Consider the following 22934-nt stretch of genomic DNA (forward strand, 5'->3'; position numbering starts at 1 on the left):
TATAATTTATTAATTAGGATAATATTTTTGTTTAAAAATAAGAATACCCTTTATTTTAATATTGTTTAAAGTAATAACTAAATAATAATATAATATAAAACACAAAATATTATTAACATTTCTTAATTCAAGTGGATTATATGATTTATATCTCAGTATTTCAAACCTCAAGACTCATACTAGAAGACCTAAACCTCATAGAGTAAATATAATTAACTTTATATTTTATTAAGTCTCTAAATTAGTTACATTATTTAAAATTGGTATTTTCTTAATGTTGATATATAAATTTTGACTTTATAAAAGAAATACTATTCCTAGTCGCACCCTATCAACTAGGCTTGATAAATGTTGTTTTCTTCCTATTTTCAATGTTTAATTATACATTGATTTTCAATAAAATAAAAATATATACTTTGAATAATTAATTTTTTAATTCTAAATTTCTATTTCTTCTTCTCCATTTCTTAACTGAGTTCAGTGGGCTTTGATGAAGAGCTTAGTGAGTTTACAGCAGCTGCTTTGACTGAAATTTAATGAGTTTAGTGGGCTTTGATAAAACCACACATTCCCACCCATCAAGTTTTAAAATAACACTTTCTCACTTTTTCGTTAGACTCTATTAATATTTAATTAAAAAAACGATAACTCCTTAAATAGTTTATTTCTGAATTAGTTTATTATATCATTCCAAAGAATCCAAACTAAGCAACAATCAGATTTTATATTCTTTCTCTCATACTTGAGTGCAATCTTATATCTGACAGAAAATGAAAATGAAATCTAACAAAATACAAAACACTCAAATGACAAAAAACACATTTTTTTCACATCCAATTAAAGACTCTCAGTTCCTTTCTCTTAGAAGACAGAACTAAAAACTCTTACCTGAATCACAAGCTTTTTTTTTTCCCTTTCCATTATTTATATATCTCCTAAATTTCTTCTTCTTCCTCGAAAAAAACTTGTTGTTGACCAGTCTATGTGCTATCTTTTGCTTCTGTTCTCTTCTTTTCTCTGTTTCTCTCTACCTACTCTCTCTCTCTCTGCTTCAGTTTCGTTGGCTGACGAAAGAGAGAGAAACTAAAAATAAAAAAAATGTACAGTGATCTGCAAATTAAAATAATAATTTTAAAGAGATAAATTAAAAAAAAGGTGGTCAAACAAAGAACAACTCTAAAGTGGACTATCACTCTCTCCTCACTTAAGACTATTTAATACAAACTTCCTATTCTAATTCTAAAATAAAGGCTTGATTTTTAAGCGCTGACAATTCTGCGTCTTCTTAAAAAAAAAAAAGAAAAAAAAAAAAAAATGGGTGGGTTTGGTTGTTGATAAGAACCAAAAATAGTGGCTCGGTTATTTGGTCTAACACAATAGTAAGGGTGGTTCGACCCTGCTGATTTGGGTTTGACCTCCAGTAATCCCGCCCAAGCTAGCTAACTTCTTACTTTTATTATATATAATAAAACTTCCCTCTCTCTCTCTCTCATAACATTTAAGGGTATTTTTATCTTTCAATCAAATATTGATAGAAAACACTAATAGTGATTTTGAAACTTGACGGTGGGAAAATGTCATTCTCTCATAATAGAACTAGGCACACTCTTTCCAGAATAATTATCAATTACTTATTATTGATTGTGTACACTGATTAGAGATATAAAAATTTTCCAATTTTATTACAATTTTGCCCCTAACTATTAAATTCTTGTTTTGAAAACAATTTAAAAAAATATTCATAAACTATTTTATCCTTATATACAAAATTCTTAGGACATAAGTACCCTTGAACTTAAAAACAATTACCCAAGATTGGCGGCCAGATCTGGCCACCACCGCCGGCCGTGGGCACTGTAACAACGCATGAGTCGGATCTAGTTGACCGTGTGTCGATCTAGCCATGGCCGTTTCTGGCCATATTTATGGATCTAACTGTTTCTAGCCAGAGATCTAGTCGAAAACAGCCAGATCGGCACACGACTGGCCAGTTGTGCGTCGTTCTGGCCACGGCCATCGACGACCGAGGTGGTAGCCGATAGCCGGCAGTGGCTTGGGTGGTTGGGGTCTTTTTGTTAATTTTCAAACTTTTATTATAGGGGTGTTTTTGCTAAATTCTTAAATATACGAGGTTGAAATAATAATTTAAATAATAATATAAATAACAATATAATAATAATATTAAAATAGAAGGGCAATTCAGTAATCTATAACATACCCACCAATTTATTTCAATCTAACCGAATATATTTAATATAACATTCCCAGTAATCTTCAAAGAAATTTATTTTTCTCTTAATATAATATTCCTAGTAATACAACATTCCCTAAACCAAACGCACCGGCATATTTAGTGGATCGGTTTTTCATCCGGGCCGGTTGCACCGATAGTCTAACATTGTTATGCCGGTCCAACGGTCTGACACTGTTACGCCGGTCCAACGTAGTCCAAATTGGTCCATTGCTAAATCTCGGGTTTTATTATTTATTGAACCGAAGTTATGTCCAAAACTCGGTCGGACAGTCCAACCGGCCGGTCCTGTCCGAGTTTCATAACACTATTTCCATCTTATTAAAGTCAATATAAAAGCACCTTTTACTTGTCTACCTTTTTACTAACTGAAAAAACAGACGAAAATTTTCAATTTTTAAACCAATGATTCCTTATTGGAGTAAATCTATTGGAGAATAATTTCCATATTTTTAAGTTGATTAATTAGGACCATTTTTTTTAATATATAGTGATCCATGTTACTGCAATCTAACCAAAAAAAAAGACCCTTTTGAAAACATTTGCTCTGCTACTCAGAATCCCAGGAATCAAGAGTTAGGGTCATCAAGAGTCCATCTTAGAAGTGGGATCCAAAGAAGCCAAAAAATGTGTCAATTTTTCAAGAGCTGTGCCAGTTTTTTCAGGAGCTGCAACACCTAGTGGTGAAACCAAATGTGACAACTTCTTCAAATTCTGCTTTGAAACCAACAAGCCATAAGAATTAAAAAATTAGTACATCCATACAAAAACTGCTGAATTTCTTCAGTATTATACTGTTATACTGAACTTACAATTCTTAGCTATGAATCTATGTTGGTTTTCACCATAGAAGGCCAATAAAAAGGAGAGCTAAATGACACAATAGCACTCTAAAAAATGCTGCACTGCGAAGATTGTTCATGACCTTCAGCAAGTATTGGTTGGTTTAAAAGAAGAACTTCAAGGTTGAATAATGGAAATAATTTATGTAGGCAATTAGAAGACCAAATGTTTAGTCAGGATACATTAATTTGTGCACTTACGAGCTAGGTTCATGGCACTCATTAATTAGTTTGGAGGCACACACACTTTGAGGTTCATCAATCTTTCAATGAAGAAGAATACCACCAGCGTCATTGCCTCTCCTAAAAATACTTAACATTCCCTTCTAAAATTTTCATCAATTCTCAAGAAAGTTGTCAACAAAAGCAGGAGGAGATGGAGAGAAGGAGCTTTTGTGGAAGTAGCTTTTCAAGTTGTTACTCCACACCAAAGATGCAGAGTACACCTGTTCCAAAGAAAGAAGAAGATGCGAATTGTCATGGCGGAGGTGATCACCAAGAACGAAGCTGCTCAGGCTGCTACGTACTTCTCTACCTCCTCTGGTGGCAGCTCCGAAGACTGAGGAGAAGCAAGAATCTTTAAGTACTGTTAAGAAGGAAGAACCTGTGAAAGTGAACGTGGGAAAATGAAAGATAGTGTTCTTAATCGGCAAAAATTAATAATATAGAATAAGATCTGATAATAACAATTATGTTTAACGCCCCTTCAGGTGTGTGCTTTGATTAATATACATAGTAATTATATATTATGGATAATCAATCTTATGGTAAATCTCTTCCATATTTGCAATGTTATTATAGAAAAATTATAAAATATCAGTATACTAGACTTACTAGTGTTATTTTCAGAGAAGAATTCAAAAGTGAAGTAAACATGCATGGTAGACTGATTGCAATCCCAAAATTGATTTATCAAATTATGAAGAAAAGAAGTAGAAGCTAACATATGCGACGTATTTCCATCTAGGCTCAATTGGTACGAACCCGGTCACCCCAGAATGAAATGAAAGAAGCGATCTCGTAGTTCTTGGTTTGTGAAGATACGTTTTAAGGTGCTCCTTTTTTTTCCCATTGAAGTCGAACTTAAACCTGTGCTCGAAAGATATTTGTCCATACACAGATGAAAATATACTTACCTCCTTATTTTTCTTATCAATCTTAACTATAAGGCTAAAAAAGCTAAATCACACAATAATTGGGATCTAACCAGGCCAAGAGACCTGTGACTTTGAAGATTCTTGCACTTCAAATACATTGGAAATATGGGAGGTCCATTCACCGTACAGAATTTGAATAGTCACGCTTTTTAATAGTATACGTACATATACATTGAGCAGGAACCATTAATCTGTCTTTAATAAATTTAATGAAGAAGCACATAAACAGACTCATAGTCTAACATCAACAGCTTAAGCAGTCAAAGTAGAAGAAGAATTAGCATTTTTTTTTCATAAAGTATTATGACCTTAATGTATTAAAGAACACCTTCCATAAGCATTAATCCTCGCATAAAGAAACTGTTGAATTTTTTTAGTCTTATTCTGAACTTATATATATATCAAGTTTTAGTTTCAGCAAGTATTGATTGGTTTAAATGAAGAACTTCAATGTTGAATAATGGAAATAATAATCTATCAAGGAAGCTAGAAGATCAACTGTTTAGGATTAATATAATACATTTGTACACTTCCGAGGTACATGAACACACACTTTGAGGAATAATTGACTCGTGGTTCATCAAACTTTAAATGAAGAAGAATACCACAAGCCTCGTTGGCTCTCCTATAAATACTCAACATTCCCTTCTCAAATTTTCATCAATTCTGAAGTAAGTTGTCAACAAAAGCATAAGAAAATGGATAGATTGAGCTGTTCTTGTGGTTGTGGTGGAAGTAGCTATTCAAGTCGTGCCTGTACCCCAAAGATGCAGAGTACACCAGTTCAGGTGAACATTCCAAAAAAAGAAGATGTAAAGCCGGAGGTGATCGCCAAGAATGAACCTGCTCAGGCTGTTGCTTCTAAACCTGCCGTGGAGGCAACTCCGAAGACTGAGATAAAAAAGGAAGAACCTGTGAAAGTGAATGTGGGAAACTGAAAGATTGTGTTGTGAAGGAGCTTGACGTTTTTATTACGTAGAAATAATTTAAAATAAGATTGAATTAGTTTCTTAATATGGTTTCTGATGGTTTTATTACTTTCCTACAGTTATGTTTAAAGCTCCTTCAAGAAATATATGTATTACTATGTTTTGATTAATCTCTCTACTCTATAATTATAATCATACAAAATAGCGTTGGTATAATGAAGAACTGATGAGAGAAATACAATATCAATCTTTGTACAGAAACTTGTTAACGGAGTTTGTTATATGAAATTCAATCATCATATAACAAAACGTACAAATCTTAAGACATTGGATGAAACTCTTAAAACTCAAGGAATTTATAGCAGTTGGTACTTAAGACGATCCTTCATGCCATATATGTATCATTTACAGAGTGATAAAATGCATGAAGTTAACATGCATGGTAGACTTATAGCAATCCCCATATTGATTCATCAAATTATGAAGAAAATAAGTAGAAGAGATGGGTAAAAAATGTTTTTGTAGAAGAAGCTGTGTGCCAAAATTTTCAAGAGCTTCAACACCAAAGAAGCAAACGTATGTGTCATGTCAACTGTTTCAAAAGCTTGCACACAGAAGAAGCAATCCTCTGTGTTAACATTTAAATGCATTGCAACACCGAAGATGGGAGAATCACCTGCCAAAACTATTCGTTGTGGTGCTAGGCGTTGAGATTAAGCATGGAAATGTCTGCTGCTAAAGTTAATTATATAATTTCCCTGTCAGTTTGAGTAATTAGTGTTGGAGTTGTCGACTACTTCAGCATTAATAGGAATTCTTGTAAAACTAGGTTTAATCTCTTAAACCTAGTATATAAACATACTTTTCTCTTGTTATGGGAGAGAGAACAATTCATTCATTGTAAACGAGAGAAGTGAGACATATTGCAATAATATTGACTCAGCTGGACGTAGCCTTCTTTGGGTGAACCAGGGTAAATCGCGCGTATTACATTATTTGTTTACTGTTTGTTTTGTTTAACTGTTATTATTTTGTTCCTGTTGCTTCTCTATTTCGTTCAATTAGTTCCTCAATCTGGTTTTGTTGGAAGTCCCCTCATACAATGATGCTATGTATATTGTACAGTATAATCAACCATTATAAGCAACCGAATCGTTGTAATAATGGTCAGTGCAGAAGCAGCATTAGCATATTAATGATGTTACAGCCATACCAATTCTTCTGCAGAACTTATTTTATATCATCTTTGTGCAGAATTTTCAAGTCCCTGAAGTTATTCATTCATTAATTACTATGTTTTAATCTTGCATGCATACTAAACTTAAAGGGGAAGAGAACCAGCTATCTTACATGTAATATTAAAATCGAAGAAAATTTTCATCATAGAAGGACATGACATGACAAATACTCTTAAAAATGGTGAATGTCCATAATCTTCAGAATGAGCAAATGTTTCCTTGCTTTTTAGAATACCAATGTTGAATAATGGAAATAATAGTTTATGTAGGTAGCTAGAAGATCAAAAGTTTAGGATTGATATAATTAATTTGTGCGCTTTCGAGGTACATGCATGGCACTCATTATATAATTGGCTCATGGGGTTCTTCATCAAACTTTAAATAAAGAAGAATACCACCAACTTCATTTCCTCTCCTATAAGTACTCAACATTCCCTTCTAATATTCTCATTAGTTCTCAAGAAAGTTGCCGAGTAATTAAAGAAGCAGATTAAGAAGATGGAGAGGAAGAGTTGTTGTGGAAGTAGCTATTCAAGTTGTGGTTCTACACCAAAGATGCAAACTACACCTGTTCAGGGGAAAGTTTCAAAGAAAGAAGAATTTGTGAAGCCGAGGTGATCACCAAGAATGAAGCTGCTCAGGCTGCTGCTTCTAAACCTGCTGTGATGGAGGAAAACTGTGAGTGTGAAGAAGGTTGAACAAATGTGAAAGTGAATTTGGCAAATTGAAAGATTGTGCTCTGAAAGAGCTTGAAGTTTTATCGCACAAAGAAAATAACATAAAATGACATCTGAATATGTTTCCTTACTGTCATTTTGAATTTGGTTTTTAATATGCTTGCCTACAGCTGTGTGGTAAAGCCCTTTCAATTAATATACAATTTCAAGATTGAAACAACTATTAAGAGTTAATCAAACATGAGTAATATGTTATGCTGAAGAAGGAAAATGCATTCTCTGCATAATATAAACTGTCAGTATTTTTGCCTACTCAAATATTAACATATATCGTTAATTATCTTCGTATGTTCTAGTATGAGAAAGTTGAGAAAATGTTTATAATTGACATGCTTGTACCTCGGGCGGTGTAGCTAAGCATATTGAGAGCAGTTTAATATCTCAAACAGTGGCAATTTATGACACTTTAAACTCCAGGAAACAGTAGTTCTGAAGAAGTTAATGTGCAGCCTAAAGTAGGTGATAAAATAGCGGAAGACATGGAAATAAAGGTATCATTTCAAAAAATTTGCCTAGACAGAATTGCCTTATTTGCAAGGTGGGAAGACCTATTATGAGTACCTTCGCAAATGAATGTAGAAAAGATATTTGAATGCTCGCTCTGGTTAATGGAGGATTGCTAAATAGACATTATCGAATAGTACTTTAATGTGAGATATGAACAAGAGGTTTCAAGAAAACTCGTGTTTTCTAGTTTTCAGAATTTTACGAAAACATAAGCAAACAGCGAATACATTGGTATTTGAACCCGAGTATATTAATTTAGAGCAATTCTTAATTAGCATTCTCAATCCCTGAAATAATCTATCCAAATAGGACCCATCTTTATGCCATAACATCCATATTATATGTCAAACTTTGAATGAATATTCTGAATCTGGGGGTTCTTTAAATACCCAAATAGATGTAACTCTAAATGAAACAGAATATGATCATTGCACCACAAGCCTTATGCTTTCTGCAGAATTTTTAAATCCCCGAAGTAACTTACTGATTGATTTCTGTGTTTAATCTTCATACATATGTATGAGTACATAATTCTTCTTTATGCATGGGTATAAGCTTTAGGGTGGAACTTACTTTGAAGAGGACCAGCTATCTTACAAAGGCGAAGAACATTGCCACAAACTCGTTGCAAAGCACAGCTGAATGACATGACAAGTACTGTAATTAAAAATGGTATATCGAAGTTTTTATTTGGAAGAATGTTCATGATCTTCGGCATCGTGAGGGGATTATTAAACATGTGTCTAAACCAAGGTTTTAAAAACCGATCTGGGGAGTGACCTGGTTAGGTCACGAGTTGACCAGTCGAACCAGTTCAACCACTAAGTCGAACCGTGATGTCATCATGTTGATGTCAGCGTGATGACATCATTCTAACATCAACATGACATATAAAAAAATAATAAAATAATAAAAAAGCGGTTCAACCATTAGGTCAAATCGGTTGGACCGGTGGATCGTAACAAAAAATCGGTCCAACTGGAGTTCAAATTGGGTCATTTGAAATTTTCGGTTTTTTAGTCGAATCGACCCAACTCGATCATCAGTTCCCTGTTCAACCAGTTAAACCGACCGAGCCAAGGCGAGTTTTTAACATGGTCTAAACTTCAATAATCAAAGAAAAGATAAAGCAGCAAGTTTTCCATGTATTTAGAAGACTAAAGGGCTTTTTCCCACCCAAGGTTTGCCTTACTGACATTTCTCATTCAAAAAGTTTCAAAATACCACTTTCTACCAATGTTTATATTCCATTAATATCCAAACACACTTCATTTTCCAACCAACATTCTACAAGTTACTAGGAGCCACGGTAAGAAGCTTTTGTAGATTGAAGGTTGATGGATCATAATAGTAAATGATTGAATATTGCCGTCGAAAATCAACTAAAACAGAAACCTTAACTTTGCGATGGCCAACAATCAATTAGATATTAAGTGTCAAGTGAGAGAGATTTTGTAGAAAGAGAACGGAGGTTCAAATAGCGATAACGAGAGAAATTTGCCATCGGAATTGACGGAATTAGCTTTAGGTAGTAACGAAATATAAGCCAGACCTTTGAGTGGGAAAAAGTCGTTTACTCTTTAGTACCAATGTTGTTAACTAGATAGTAGTAGGCAGCTAGAAGATCAAATGGTAGGATTAATAATTCATGATTTGTGCACTTTCGAGGCACATGCATGGCACTCATGATTTGGAGAGGCACATAAAGCTCTCGGGTTCATCAAACTTAAATGAAGAAGAATACCACCAGCCTCATTGCCTCTGTGTGTTTTGGCCGGAGAATTCAAAGGAAAGGAAGAGAGAGAAACTGAAATAGAGAGAAGTTATGATTTCATGCATTACATTACAAATTTATACAACAAAACAGTCCACTGTTACACCAACTTTTCAGAGAATTTACAAATTTGAAATTTAAAACCAAAGCTTACAATTAATATAGCCTTAATCGCAGCTGATACACCTAAAATCATCAACAAAACATATCAACTTCAGCAGTTCTCACACGGAAGAATGCAAGGCAAAAACAGGGGACTTTTTGGCGCCAAAAACACTTCAAACTCCTAACTGAAATTCAATTGAATTTCCAGAAAAATATCACTGCATCAACAGCCTCTCCTATAAATACTCGACATTCCTCTAACATACTCATCAGTTCTCAAGAAAGCTGTCAATTGATTAAAGAAGCAGATCAAGAAGATGGAGAGGAAAATTTGTGGAAGCTATTCAAGTTGTCGTTCTCACCAAAGATGAAAACTACACTTGTTCAGGTGGACATTGCGAAGAAAGAAGATTTGTGAAGGCAGAGGTGATCAACAAGAATGAAGTGCTCAAGCTGTTGCTTCTACGCTGCTGTGATATACAATCCAAAGACTGAAGAATCCGTGAATGTGAAGAAGGAAGAACCCGTGAAAGTGAACGTGGGAAAATGAAAAGACTCTGTTCTGAAGGAGCTTTTGACGTTTGCAAAGCACAGAAATAATATAAAATAAGATCTAAATCAAATAGGTTCTGAATATGTTTGCCAACAGTTGTTATGTTTAAAGCCCCTTCAGTTAATATACAGTTTCATGATCATAATGTTAAGATTATGCTTAATTAAACAAGAGTAATATGTACACAGAAGAAGAAAAACGGATTTGTCTGCATATTTTTTTATATTTTATCATCACATAAACCAGTCTCAGGCGTATTTTTAACATTACAGAAAGTTATAACATCAAGAAACAAGTCCCTGCAAGTATTGCAAAGGCGGCATTGAAGGTGTTGAAATTTGCAACTTTCTGTGCACTGCCTGTCACTCCTTGAATATACCTTGCCCAGTTGAAGTTGCCTCTTTGGGTGCTGTAGCTGCAACCCATATTGACAGCGGTTCTGATGTCGCGAACAGTGGCCTTATTGGAGAAGATGAAGTTTGATAATACTCTATCAACACAATTCAGCACATAATGTGTTTCAGCTAAGCAAGGTCCACGACAGAAGGAATCAGTAGCTTCAAAAGGCACATTTAAGATTCCACTCTCGTTCAATCTATATGCCTCATCACAACCACTGTAAATCTGTGTATCATCCAGTTAAAACCATGTAAAAAAGATACAAAAAATGCAAAACAAGAATTATCTGTCCGGAACAAACTGCTATTTTATTAACTTACAAATCTATTGTTGAAACACCACAAGGCTTGTGCAACCCGTTCAGCTGGGTTTTCATCTGCATATCCTGCATGTTCATGTATTTATATCTGTAAAATCAACCATATGGAGAAAATCAAGAACAGGGTAATGATAAAAACAAAGAGAAGGATGAATGACCTGAGTGGCAGCAGCTAAGTATGGCTATGGAAATGGATGTTAAGATGAATAGTTTTCTCTTTGGGAAAATCAAGAATGCCATTACTGATGTGGGTGGTGAACTGAAGAGAAAAGAAATGAATCAAATGTGAAAGCTTACGTATATAATAGGGTTCAAGAAAAGAAAAGGAAACTTAGAGATAAGGACAAATGCATGGATTAGAATGGAAAAGAAAGTTGGTTGATAGTCTGATCAGATGTGAGATTATGGTTGGAGATGAATGGAGTGAAGTTGGTGTGTAAGTGACCAACTTTGTAGTAGTTTTATAACTTTCCGATTTGAAGTGTTTGAATATTGAAGACTGTCTTTGTCAAATAGATTTTGCTTCTACCTACCTACAAGTTGTCGACTGCGAAAGCAAAAAAGAAAATGAAATGGAGATGCGGGGTATCGATCCCCGTACCTCTCGCATGCTAAGCGAGCGCTCTACCATCTGAGCTACATCCCCTTCTGTTATCTGGCTATCAAAAAATATATATAGCTTTAGTTGATCATCTCATATCACCGTACCTACCAAAATGACCCACTTGGAACTCTTGATTCCGCAGCTGCACCATTCTACCTATTTAAAGTTTAAGAATAGATCAAGGGCATTGCACCCCTAATGCCTCTAATCCATTGGCTTTATCTGATAGTACTCGCCTGTGGACTCTAGCTATCCTAAAAGAAATTTCGAAGGGAACCAACTACTAGACGGTTCGATTAGTTTTTCGCTTCTTTACCAAAGTCAGATGAACGATTTAGACATCAGTATCGCTGTGGGCCTCCATCAGAGTTTCCTCTGGCTTCACCCCGCTCAGACATAGTTTACCATCTTTCAGGTCCCGATAAGCATGCTCACACTCGAACTCTTTACAGAAAATTAAGGTCAGTCGACAGTGCAACCCGTGAGGGATCCCGCCAATCAGCTTCCTTGTGCCTTAACCAATTGATGTGTGGCGAAAAGTTTTGTTTACTTCATGGTCATAAATCAGTGATGTAGATGAATGCTAAATCACACAGAAAAGAGGCAATAATTTACTCTCATGTAATGTATGTGTAATTCAAGTCACCTGATCAGTTATTAGCAATTGAATTTTACATGCGGGTTATTATTATCCATCCTTGAAAGATAATGAAATATAAATCATACCTACCATTATCAGAAAGTTTTAAGCATCGAGATGGGGTTTTGATTCTTTTCCAGGAAGTGGTTTATATATTTCGATGTCTATTGAGGTTTGGGTAATAATAACCCTTTTACATGCATATACCAGTAATCATCTGTTAATGCCATTGTTGTTAAGGTGAATGCAGATCCTCTTTTCATATTAACCAACCTTATTATCAGAAATTACGCCTTCTGGGTATTGTTCTTTTACTCCTGTAATTTAGTTTTTATTAACTACTAATTATATTCCTGAGAGGATCTAGTGTAGTATGTAGGACATTTTACCCACCCATAAAGGTCAAATCTTCAACCTAGCATTTCTTAGGAGGATTGGCATAAGGTCTGTTCACAACTTCGTATGCCTCATACACAGTAGATAAGCAATGTATTAAAATAACTCTGACCTTGACTGGCACAGCAGAAATTAGATTCAGCATTTAGTTGGCTTTAGCAGGGCTAATCTTTATCTCACTCATTTATCAAAGAATGAACAAGATATCTCATTGAATTGATACCCAACAATGGGGTTGACTTATCCTTTGCTTATCCACTCTAAAACTAGCACAAGCAATAGGCAACACATACTTAACAAGCTAAAAGCTTCAACTTCCAGGTTCATACCTAAACATATCTGTGTTGGTTACCGTGAACACAAAAGTAATATTATAGCTGGAGTAAAACAATGAATTCAAGTACTTTGCAGTATAGCTCTCATTAACATGACAAATGATCAATCAATCCAACAAGTCTCATTCTTATCATAGCATGAATGGTGCACGTCTGTTCGTTTCACAGGGGAAAAGATGAGGGAAATTGAGAATCTTTAACTTCAAAAGAAATTGTGCCCACTCAATTCAGTATGTAACAACATTTAGAGAAAAAAGTAAAAATAAAGCAAATTCTAACTTTCTACTTTTTTTCTAGTTGATGTACTGAGAAAGCCACTTGAATCCATCTCCATAACCCATTTTGCGGACAATGCTACACATGAATACCTCAAGGGGGCGAACATTTGAGTCACCCAAATTGACCTTACCCTTGCCAGTGGTGAAGTTGGTCAGGCCAAGGTGATATCGCAACTCATCTTCAGAGGCAGCATATGGAATATCAATCTTATTTCCCAAAACAAGGAATGGAACATTTGCCAAGGCCTCATCAGAGAGAAGAGCATCAAGCTCCCTTTTAGACTCTGCAAACCTCTCCTTGTCGTATGCATCTACCAGGTAGACAACCGCATCCACCTTCACGAAAAAAAAAAAAGGTCTCATATTAGTTGTACATTACTCCTACTAAGCTTGCCATAAAAAAATATCGGCTGAAAAGGAAATTTGTGTATATATGAACCTGTAGTTTTCTTAATAAATATAATCACTTGCTAGGAAGAATGCATCATAATACTGATCACGGGAAAGCAAATTCTAAACTCAAAAAGTAAAAGGCATAATAGAAAATCTAAAAACGGAAATCACCACATGCTTCCACTCCAATTCATCATATCTTCATAAACATCTAATAAAATGGCATGGTAAGAGTACATGGTCGGTCAGTTACAATTAGAAAACCCTGTAAAAAATACAAAGGCGCTATCAGCGAACTCCCATTATTATTTACTCTTTATCTCGCATGCATCAGAATAATCACACATATTATCATCTGGGATCATGGTGGCAGCAAATTCTCACACAAATTAGACAACAAAAACCATTTCCTAAAACAGTTTCGATTTTCAAACACACATCAATTTTCAGTTACAAATAATGCACACAAATGAGGTATTTGACACAATTCACAATTCTCACACTCAAAGCGTAACAGGGTAGTGGGCTCAGAAACGTCCACCAATCAGCTGTCACCGCAACATGACGTTATCAAAAAGATTATTCCAGTAACCTCACAAGGATTTACATCTCGGCACTCTAGGATGTCACAAATTATAATAGCTAAAAAATACTAAAAGATTAAGACATGAAACCTTGGCATAGTAATCTTTCCAAACTCTACGAGCAATCTGATGACCTCCTAAATCAAAAGCCTTAAACTTGATTTTTCCAATACTTAACTCCTCTGATGTTGGGTACTGAGTTGGCTGATGCTGAACTAATCTCTGATTCATCACCAAAAGACAAAAAATAATAATTATTATTATTATTATTTATTTATATAAATAAAAAAAATAAAAACCAAATGAAGGAAGGAATAAAAATTAAACCTCGTCTTTCAACATGTGAAGCAGCGTCGTTTTACCGGCATTATCGAGGCCAAGAAACAAGATCTTAGCCTCTTTTTGCCATAGCCCGAGAGAAGCAAGAATCCCATAAAACCAATCAAACAAAAACATGGGTTCTTCAACTTGAACGGTGAATTATCAAAAAGGCTAAAAATTGGAGAGCCCCAAACGAGAATTCAGGGGAATTTTGAGAGAGAAAAACGAGTAAAAATCAGCAAAACCTAACCCTAACTTAACCTGTAAATTTGAGAAAGAGAAAGAGGGAGGGGCTTAAATGGAGGCACGTGTATGTGCTGTGGCTGAGGTGGCAAGTGTTGACTGGCCGAGCTGCGTGTGTGTTGTTGGACCAATTGGGATTTGGTGTTTGGTGTTAGTTGGAGTAATTGGGTGAGCTTGAGCCGTTGATAGAGTTTTTGACGGCTGAGATTTATTTTGATTAATTTGTTTGTTTTTGGAAATGGTAGTGTGATTGTTGGTTTTGTGGTTGGCAATATTTAATTAGATGGTATGTGATTAACCATTAACAACTTTTTAAATTCTTTAATTTGTCCATAATTGAGATTCCAATATTTAATTTATTGTAAAATGTTTTTTCGAATTGTATAGCGATATTTCATATTACATTAGATAAAATTCCCCTTTAAAACTCGATCAGTAAAAAATGTCTAATTTTCAAACGAACTCCGTAGTTACCAATTTCCAATTAGGTAACTCCTCATATTCGACGACTTTCTTCACGTTCCCTCCATTACTGCTTGATTTTTCCTTTGATATCAATTACTCGACATATATTACGTATAATTAACAAACTTTAATTTAGTGATATAGAACTCAATTGGGTTGTTGCACACAATTTCTTACACGAATAACATGTTTTATACATAACATTTACATATGAATGATGGACAAATAGACCGATAATGTTGAAATGTCAAAAAAAATTTCATATATGACTTTGGTTTAAAAAAAAAAAAAAAATGAAACATCGAAAAAAGTCTTCTTTTCATGGATTATATGCACAAAAAAACAAGCAAATAACATGGTAATTATGTATCACATGCATTAAATATTAGTGTATGTTGGAGGAACCAATCATGTCGTCACTTCCAAAGTATTATATTTTGTATATATATGTTAATGTATATATTTTGTATATACATTTTTATCTTATTAATAAAAGAAAGTGTTCATGTAGTTTATTACTTCATTTATATATATGTATTACATGTGAAATGTCCGGATGATACAAATCTTTAGAATATCAAAATCATCAAAGTATTCCCTACATAAGTAATATTAATTGGGCAATAATATTACATAGTAGGCATGTTAAATGTCTCCGTTGAATATCATGTGATGGTATTAGTATGGGTGATTATAAAAGTTGTATCACTATGGCATTAGCATGGATAAGCGGTTAGTGAATTGTTTATCGACTATGGTCATTTTTGATAAATCACATAGACATTTAAAATGTAATCAATGATGCATCATAAGATTGTACTAGTGTATTATTAATCTTTAGACCGGAGATACCACGATTGGATTATACATAAACGCATATAGTTCATATGGTGTATAAACAGGAGGTTAATCATGTAATATGTTAATAAGCCGATTTGGCCATGTGTTGTTTATGTGTGAAGACAAGTGATAGTCAAGATGGGATCCGTTGACTTGGCGTAGATTAATATCAAATTCCTAGACAAATGTCAATATAAATTGGAAAAAGGAAATCTCCGGCTGGGGTATATAAAATGTTACCTGAAAGGTTGTTTCATGGTAACATGTTCCGTATGCATTGATTGTCAATTTGATATAAAATTAAAACAAGGATTTTGACATACCATGAATCCATGCTTAATTGGGATTAGACAACAGAAAGATTTGATTACACAGCGCGTATGATTATAAAAGAGTTCGTTGGAGTATATCTTCATTGTAACTTAGGGGTTATGGAGCATTGCTAGATGCCCACCATAATCGGTGGGAGTTTCGGTCACAAAGAGTCAAGACGAAACATATTGGAATAGAATATGATATTAGGCACAAGGCTAGGCCACAATGAACCTAAAAGGTCACACATAAAAACTAAGGAGAATGGGAAAATAGTCAAAGAAAGTTGATTATCCAAGGTTAGCTAACACCTACTAAGAGTAATAAAGTTATTTATATTATTATCATTAAATTAGATTCAATAGAGGGTTATATTAGTTATTAAGAATAATTTAAGAGGTCGTTTGGTTCAAGAAATGTTGGATTACTGGAATCTTATATTACCTTGAAGATTACTAAGAATCTTTAGGAAAATATGTTTGGTTAGTTGGTGGGTATATTATATCAATATGTTTGGTTAGGAGAAATAAATTGGTAGGTATGTTATTTAAATTACTAAATTGCCCTATTTTTAAATATTAATATAATATTATTTTTATTATTAATTTTTAAATAATTTTATTTAACCCCCAATATTTCAGATTTAGCTAAAACACCCTCGCTTATATAAAACTTTAATTTATGACAAAATCATCCTCACGCCCTGCCGCCGCTTGCCACCACCACCGAAAGTTTCTGAAAGTCGCCGTGAGTAGCTCACCGTGACCACGAAGCTCTGATATGGCCGTTTATGACCATATTGATGGCCCAAAACGGTCATATCAGGCCAGATCTATTTTGGCCATTTCCGGCCAGATTTGCTCCCGATATGGCCTTTTCGGCCATTAATATGGCCAGAAACGGCCATTTCGGGGCCTCTCGGTCATGGTAGGCTGCTCACGATGACTCCAGGTGACTTTTGTCGACAGGCGGTGGTTTGGCTAGGGGCAGGTGGCAGTAGGTGGGTGGGGGTGGTGGCTTGGGTAAGTTGAAATTTGTTTTGATTTCAAGGGTAATTTTGTCCAAAAAGTTAATTAAATGGGGTGAAATGGTAAAAGCAAGATTCATGTAAATAAATTTTAAAATAAGGGCATTATTGTCCTAAAATTTGATTAATGAGGGACAGAATTGTAAAAAAAAAAAAAAAAAAAAAGATTACATAAGTAATCTTACAATACCTAAGAAAATGGACGTAATCAGATTACTTCCAATATTACCAACAATAGTCACTATTGATATTTGAAGATTACCAGAATCTTATATTACTTGACAAACCAAACATAGTAATCAAGTAATATAAGATGATTTAACCCTAGTAAGGCAGTAATCTCACATAACCTCCAACCAAACGCCCCTTAAGAGTTAAATTGCTAATTAGAATTAAATGGAATTCTAATTCATAATTAATCATTTTCTTTATATTAAATTGAATTTAACAATGAGTTGTAATTGTAAAAGTATAAACAATTTAATGGTTAAATTGTTATGTAAACAATTTAAAAGTTAAATTATTAATTATGATTAAATGTTAATCCAATGTTATTATTTAAAGAAGTTTAATAACTTCATAATAATTATATAATTATTTACAATTCAAAAACAATTATGGAATTGTTTAAGAATATCCAAAACAATTATTGAATTGTTTATAATGCTATATATATAAAGAAAATGATATACCGATTTTAGTGTAGATATGAAAAAATTTCTAAGAACCCTAAATATCTCTTTTGGCCTAATTCTTCTTTTACCTTAATATGGATACTCTTTTATTTAATTTCTCTTGAAATTAAAAGTCTCCAAGGTTGCTAAGGACTTAAGGTAACAAGTCATACCTTTCTCGTTTTCAATTTGATTGAAATTTTTTACAAAATACTAATATATATATTATAATATCACATACATCATTCTTTATGCATTCCAACTTTCATTAACATGATACCTTAAAGTTGGTCGCCATATTATTCAAAATGTGTAACGTTGCTTTTGTCATAGGAATAAAATAAATCCCAATTAATATGGGTAGGAAAATATCTTTTGATGAAATTGAAAAAACAAAAAATTCAATGCTTTAATTGAGAGGGAAATAAAAATAAAAACAAATACAAAAAAACACTTTGATGCTTTGTGCTTCACCTTTTGAGCCACTAGGGGGGCACATGACCCTCTCTAGTACATAAATTCCAAGTTTTAAAACCAAAGACTCATCATTATCAATGCTTTAATTGATAATTAAGCCTTGATTTTTCTAAACATATTCTATTAATTTATTAGGTAATTAAATTGATATGCTCATATTAGCACAAATAGCACTCAAGGTATATAAAATGTTATCTGAAAGGTTGTTTCATGGTAACACGTTCTGTATGCATTGATTGTCAATTTGATATAAAATTAAAATAAGAATTTTGACATACCATGAATCCATTCTTAATTGGGATTAGACAATGGAAATATTGGATTGCATAGCGCGTATGATTATAAAAAGATTCGTTAGAGTATATCTTTATTATGACTTAAGGGTTATGGAGCATTGCTAGATGCATATCATAATCGGTGGGAATTTTGGTCATAAAGAGTTATGACGAAACATATCGGAATAGAATATGATATTGGGCACAAGGCTAGGCCGGAATGAACCTAAAAGGTCACACATAAAAACTAAGGAGAACGGAGAAATAGCCAAAGAGAGTTGATTATCCAAGGTTGGCTAACACCAATCAAGAATAACAAAGTTATTTATATTATTATCATTGAATTAGATTCAATTGAGAGTTATATTAGTTATTGTGAATAATTTAAGAGTTAAATTGCTAATTGGAATTCCAATTCATAATTAATCATTTTTTTTATATTAAATTGAATTTAAAAATGAGTTGTAATTGTAAACGTATAAACAATTTAAGGGTTAAATTATTAATTGTGATTAAATGTTAATCCAATGTTATTATTTAAAGAAGTTTAATAACTTTATAACAATTATAAAATTATTTACAATTAAAAAACAATTACGGAATTGTTTAAGAAAGTCTCAAACAACTATTAAATTGTTTACAATGCTACATATATAAAGAAAATGATATATCAATTTTAGTGTAGAGATAAAAAAAATTATAAGATCTCTAAATGTCTCTCTTGACCTAATTCTTCTTTTACCTTAATCTGAATATTCTTTTGTTTAATTTCTCTTGAAATTAAAAGTCTCTAAGGTTACTAAGAACTTAAGGTAACAAGTCATATCTTACTTGTTTTTAATTTTATTGAAAGTTTTTACAAAATACTGATACATATATATATATATATATATATTATCTATATCTAGCAGTCTCCATGCATTCTCCATGCATTTCAACTTTCATTAACATGATACCTTAAAGTTGGTTGCCATATTATTCTGAATGTGTAACGTGCTTTTGTCCAAGGAATAAAAATAAATCCCAATTAATTGGTAGGAAAAATTTTGATGAAACACTTTTATGCTTTAAGAGAGGGAAATAAAAATAAAAACAAATACAAACAAAAAAAAAAAAAAAACTTTGATGCTTTGTTCTTTACCTTTGAGCCACTAGGGGGGCACGTGACCCCCTAGTACATAAATTCCAACTTTTAAAACCAAAGATTCATCATTATCAATGCTTTAATGATAAAAGCCTTGATTTTTCTAAACATATTCTATTAATTTATTAGTTAATACTAGCACAAATAGCACTCAAGGTATATTTGTACTTGTTTAATATTATTGAATCACTATGGTGGTTGATAAAATCTTTAAATTCTCTTTTACTTTATTAAATACAATTAATTAGTAACTTTAAAAGAATCGTCTACACACATAAAAATTTTCAAATTAGCTTCTATTTGATACCCTAATCATGTTTTGGGATACATCTAGAAAAGTGTAGGGTTTAGGAACCCATTCGTGAGCAGGTTAGAACAAATTAGAGATATTATGGATGGACGCACGGTCTCAGATTTGATTTCTCATATGAGCATACTCGATAGGAAAATTTACTGTTAAATAGTTGAAACATTGTTTTAATAACAAATATATTTGACAAATTCTTGTCAAATTTCAAATGATTTCTCCAATGTCCTTCTCAAAGATATTTTATGGATTTCAAAAATAAAAAAAATCATTCATTGATAAATAATGATACAAATTTCACTTCACATCAATGGTAAGATAATTCTATTACGGGGGATGTTAACGTCAATTGCAAATATAATAATCGCTAACTCTCCTCTTGACATAAATCTCATTACAAAAAAATTAATATAATAATTTTCTCTTTGGTCATTTAAATACAAAACTTCTAGATATAGTTAACCTTAATAGTTAAAACGTCTGTCATTCGACCAAAAGAGATAAAGGTATTTTCAAAAGATTTGGTAAATTTCTAACTCGGAAAGCAAATTCAAGGATTGAAATTCACATTTCAATTTTAAACTAAGCGAAGAATCTATAAACAAGAAAATTCTTTTATCTCTTGACGTAAGTTTCATCTTATCTTCATATAATATTATTTAATCTAAAAACAAAGTCACAAACTTAGAGGGCCATCTTGACTTTTCCCAACTATAAACAAACAATTCAATGACAATGAGACCCCACGTCTATGGCCCATGGGTTTACTTAATAAAAAACCACCAAACCCGGAAGTCCAAACCCACAAACCGCCAACGGGTTTACCCAACTCTATAAATACCCACCTCTGCTTCACTCTCTCTCCCAATTTTCATAACTCAAAATCACATAGCTAGATATAATTCTGCTTCAGCTACTTCTAACCGTTCGATCAAACTACTTCTCGGTCAATGGCAGACGTGGCAGCAAAAGAGCGGAGGATCCTTGTGGCAATTGATGAAGGTGAGGAGAGCTTGTATGCTCTGACTTGGTGCCTCAAGAACGTAATTACCAAAAATTCCAAGGATACCCTTATACTTCTCTATGCCAAGCCTCCAAGAGCTGTCTACACTGCGCTAGATGGCACAGGTAATATTTAGTAGATTTTGAGGGTTTTTTTGGTAGACAATTTCTTTACTTGTCAGTGGTGGTTTTGTAATTTTTGGTTGTGTTTCAGGGTATTTGTTTTCGTCTGATATCATGGCCACTATTAATAAGTACAGTAATGACGTGGCCAATCGTGTGATAGAGAAAGCCCGGAAGATATGTAGAGAACAGAACAGTGATGTGAGTAATTATTTTGTCTCATCATATATGTCATTCAAAGTTTGGAACATTATTTTGACGGATTTACCCCTGGGTCAGGTTAAGGTGGAGGCGAGAGTAGAGAATGGTGATCCAAGGGACGTGATTTGCGAGACGGTAGAGAAGTTGGGCGTTGATGTGTTAGTGATGGGAAGCCATGGCTACGGTTGGATCAAGAGGTGGGTCCTTCTTAATCATACATCATCACACATACATGTGGCTTAATATCTGACCCCCTTGAGGTTTAATGAATATCACTAAAACCACAAAGGTATTGGAATTCATCATACCACCCCCTCATATTTTATAAAATTATCACTTACCTCTTTGATCATGTTCATTTTAACCAATAGATTTCACGGTGAAAGGAAGTAAGTGATAATTTTTTCAATTTTGAGGAGAAGTTATGGTGATTTCTTACATCTTAAGGGTTTTTCTGATATTTGTTTAATTTTGGGGGGTTAGAGGGACACATATATTCTTCAATATGTCTTACCCCCTTGGGGTTTAATGAAATATCATATAAACCACGAAGGTATTGGAATTCATCAATACCCCCCCATATATTTTGGAGGTTTAAAAATGATTATGATAATAATATATTTCACTATTATCGCCTATCCTATTGCACTATCATATCCTAAAAATAAAAAAATGCATCTGTTTCAATATTCTTAAAATCTAATTCAACTTTATTCAATTCTCAAAATATTAATAATTATTTTTTTCGTAAAGATAACCTAATTTTATTTTTTTCAAAATATCATTCTCAAAAGCATTATAATAGTAAACTAAACGGACCAACAGTGCTCTGTTTGGTTTATTATTCTAATATTTTTTAAAATAATATTTTATTTCAAATCAATTATATATTTTTCATATTTCATCCAAGTATATTTATGCCTCAAATCAAGCATAAATTCTTCTTTTAACATTCTTAATCATATTATAATTGAATTGAAATTAATTAAACAGAGTTTTCTTGGGAAGTGTGAGCAATCATTGTGCACAGCATGTCAAGTGTCCTGTCCTGATTGTGAAGAAGCCCAAACCCAATGGTGGAAGCAAATAAAATCTGATTTTGCTTTTGTTTTTTGTTTTTATTTTGTAAATTTCTAATGTAATTGGTAGTGGTGTACATGTATGAATGTGTTAAGATATATAAAGTGTATGTACATCTTTATAATTATAAAAATTTTATGGACCGTTTGCTATAAAATTTTGATATTGTTTTTTTGTTTTCCAGAACATGAAAATATGTTTGATAAAAATGTTTTAAAACAATTTTCATATATAATCTTAAAAATTAGAGTAAAATTAGAAAATAATTAAAAATTGTTATCACGGTCTTTTATATTTTATAGTATTTAAATTTATACTAAACATGTTTTCAAATATTAAAAATATTAAAGATACAGTACAAAAGTCCCCCCTCATATTTTGCAACAGATGAAAGAAAAGATA

General features: G+C 33.1%; 3 protein-coding genes and 2 non-coding genes across 5 annotated transcripts; 1 reads left to right on the top strand and 4 right to left on the bottom strand.

Moving 5' to 3' along the window:
• Positions 1–10324: 10324 nt before the first annotated feature.
• LOC116111215 lies at positions 10325–11055 on the bottom strand. The gene is made up of 3 exons (XM_031397408.1): positions 10970–11055; positions 10813–10877; positions 10325–10717 (listed from the first exon to the last, which is right to left on the bottom strand). Exons 1-3 carry the CDS (start codon positions 11049–11051, stop codon positions 10370–10372), a joined length of 495 nt encoding a protein of 164 aa, XP_031253268.1. The 5' UTR covers positions 11052–11055; the 3' UTR covers positions 10325–10369.
• A 329-nt stretch (positions 11056–11384) lies between these two features.
• On the bottom strand, positions 11385–11457 carry TRNAA-AGC. The gene has a single exon. It is a non-coding gene; the product is annotated as a tRNA-Ala (tRNA).
• A 1506-nt stretch (positions 11458–12963) lies between these two features.
• Positions 12964–14639, bottom strand: LOC116111223 (GTP-binding protein SAR1B). Its single transcript, XM_031397423.1, has 3 exons — positions 14369–14639; positions 14132–14263; positions 12964–13400 (listed from the first exon to the last, which is right to left on the bottom strand). The coding sequence occupies exons 1-3, from the start codon at positions 14495–14497 to the stop codon at positions 13080–13082; spliced, it is 582 nt and encodes a 193-aa protein (XP_031253283.1). The 5' UTR covers positions 14498–14639; the 3' UTR covers positions 12964–13079.
• On the bottom strand, positions 13693–13819 carry LOC116111247. Its single transcript, XR_004125031.1, has one exon. It is a non-coding gene; the product is annotated as a small nucleolar RNA snoR83 (small nucleolar RNA).
• Positions 14640–20980: 6341 nt separating the features above from the next.
• On the top strand, positions 20981–22622 carry LOC116111232 (universal stress protein A-like protein). Its single transcript, XM_031397430.1, has 4 exons — positions 20981–21254; positions 21343–21452; positions 21531–21649; positions 22446–22622. The coding sequence occupies exons 1-4, from the start codon at positions 21077–21079 to the stop codon at positions 22540–22542; spliced, it is 504 nt and encodes a 167-aa protein (XP_031253290.1). The 5' UTR covers positions 20981–21076; the 3' UTR covers positions 22543–22622.
• The last annotated feature ends 312 nt before the right edge of the window (positions 22623–22934 follow it).

The sequence above is a fragment of the Pistacia vera genome, unplaced genomic scaffold, assembly GCF_008641045.1.
Source record: "Pistacia vera cultivar Batoury unplaced genomic scaffold, PisVer_v2 Contig63, whole genome shotgun sequence".
In the NCBI taxonomy this organism is placed as follows: domain Eukaryota; kingdom Viridiplantae; phylum Streptophyta; class Magnoliopsida; order Sapindales; family Anacardiaceae; genus Pistacia; species Pistacia vera.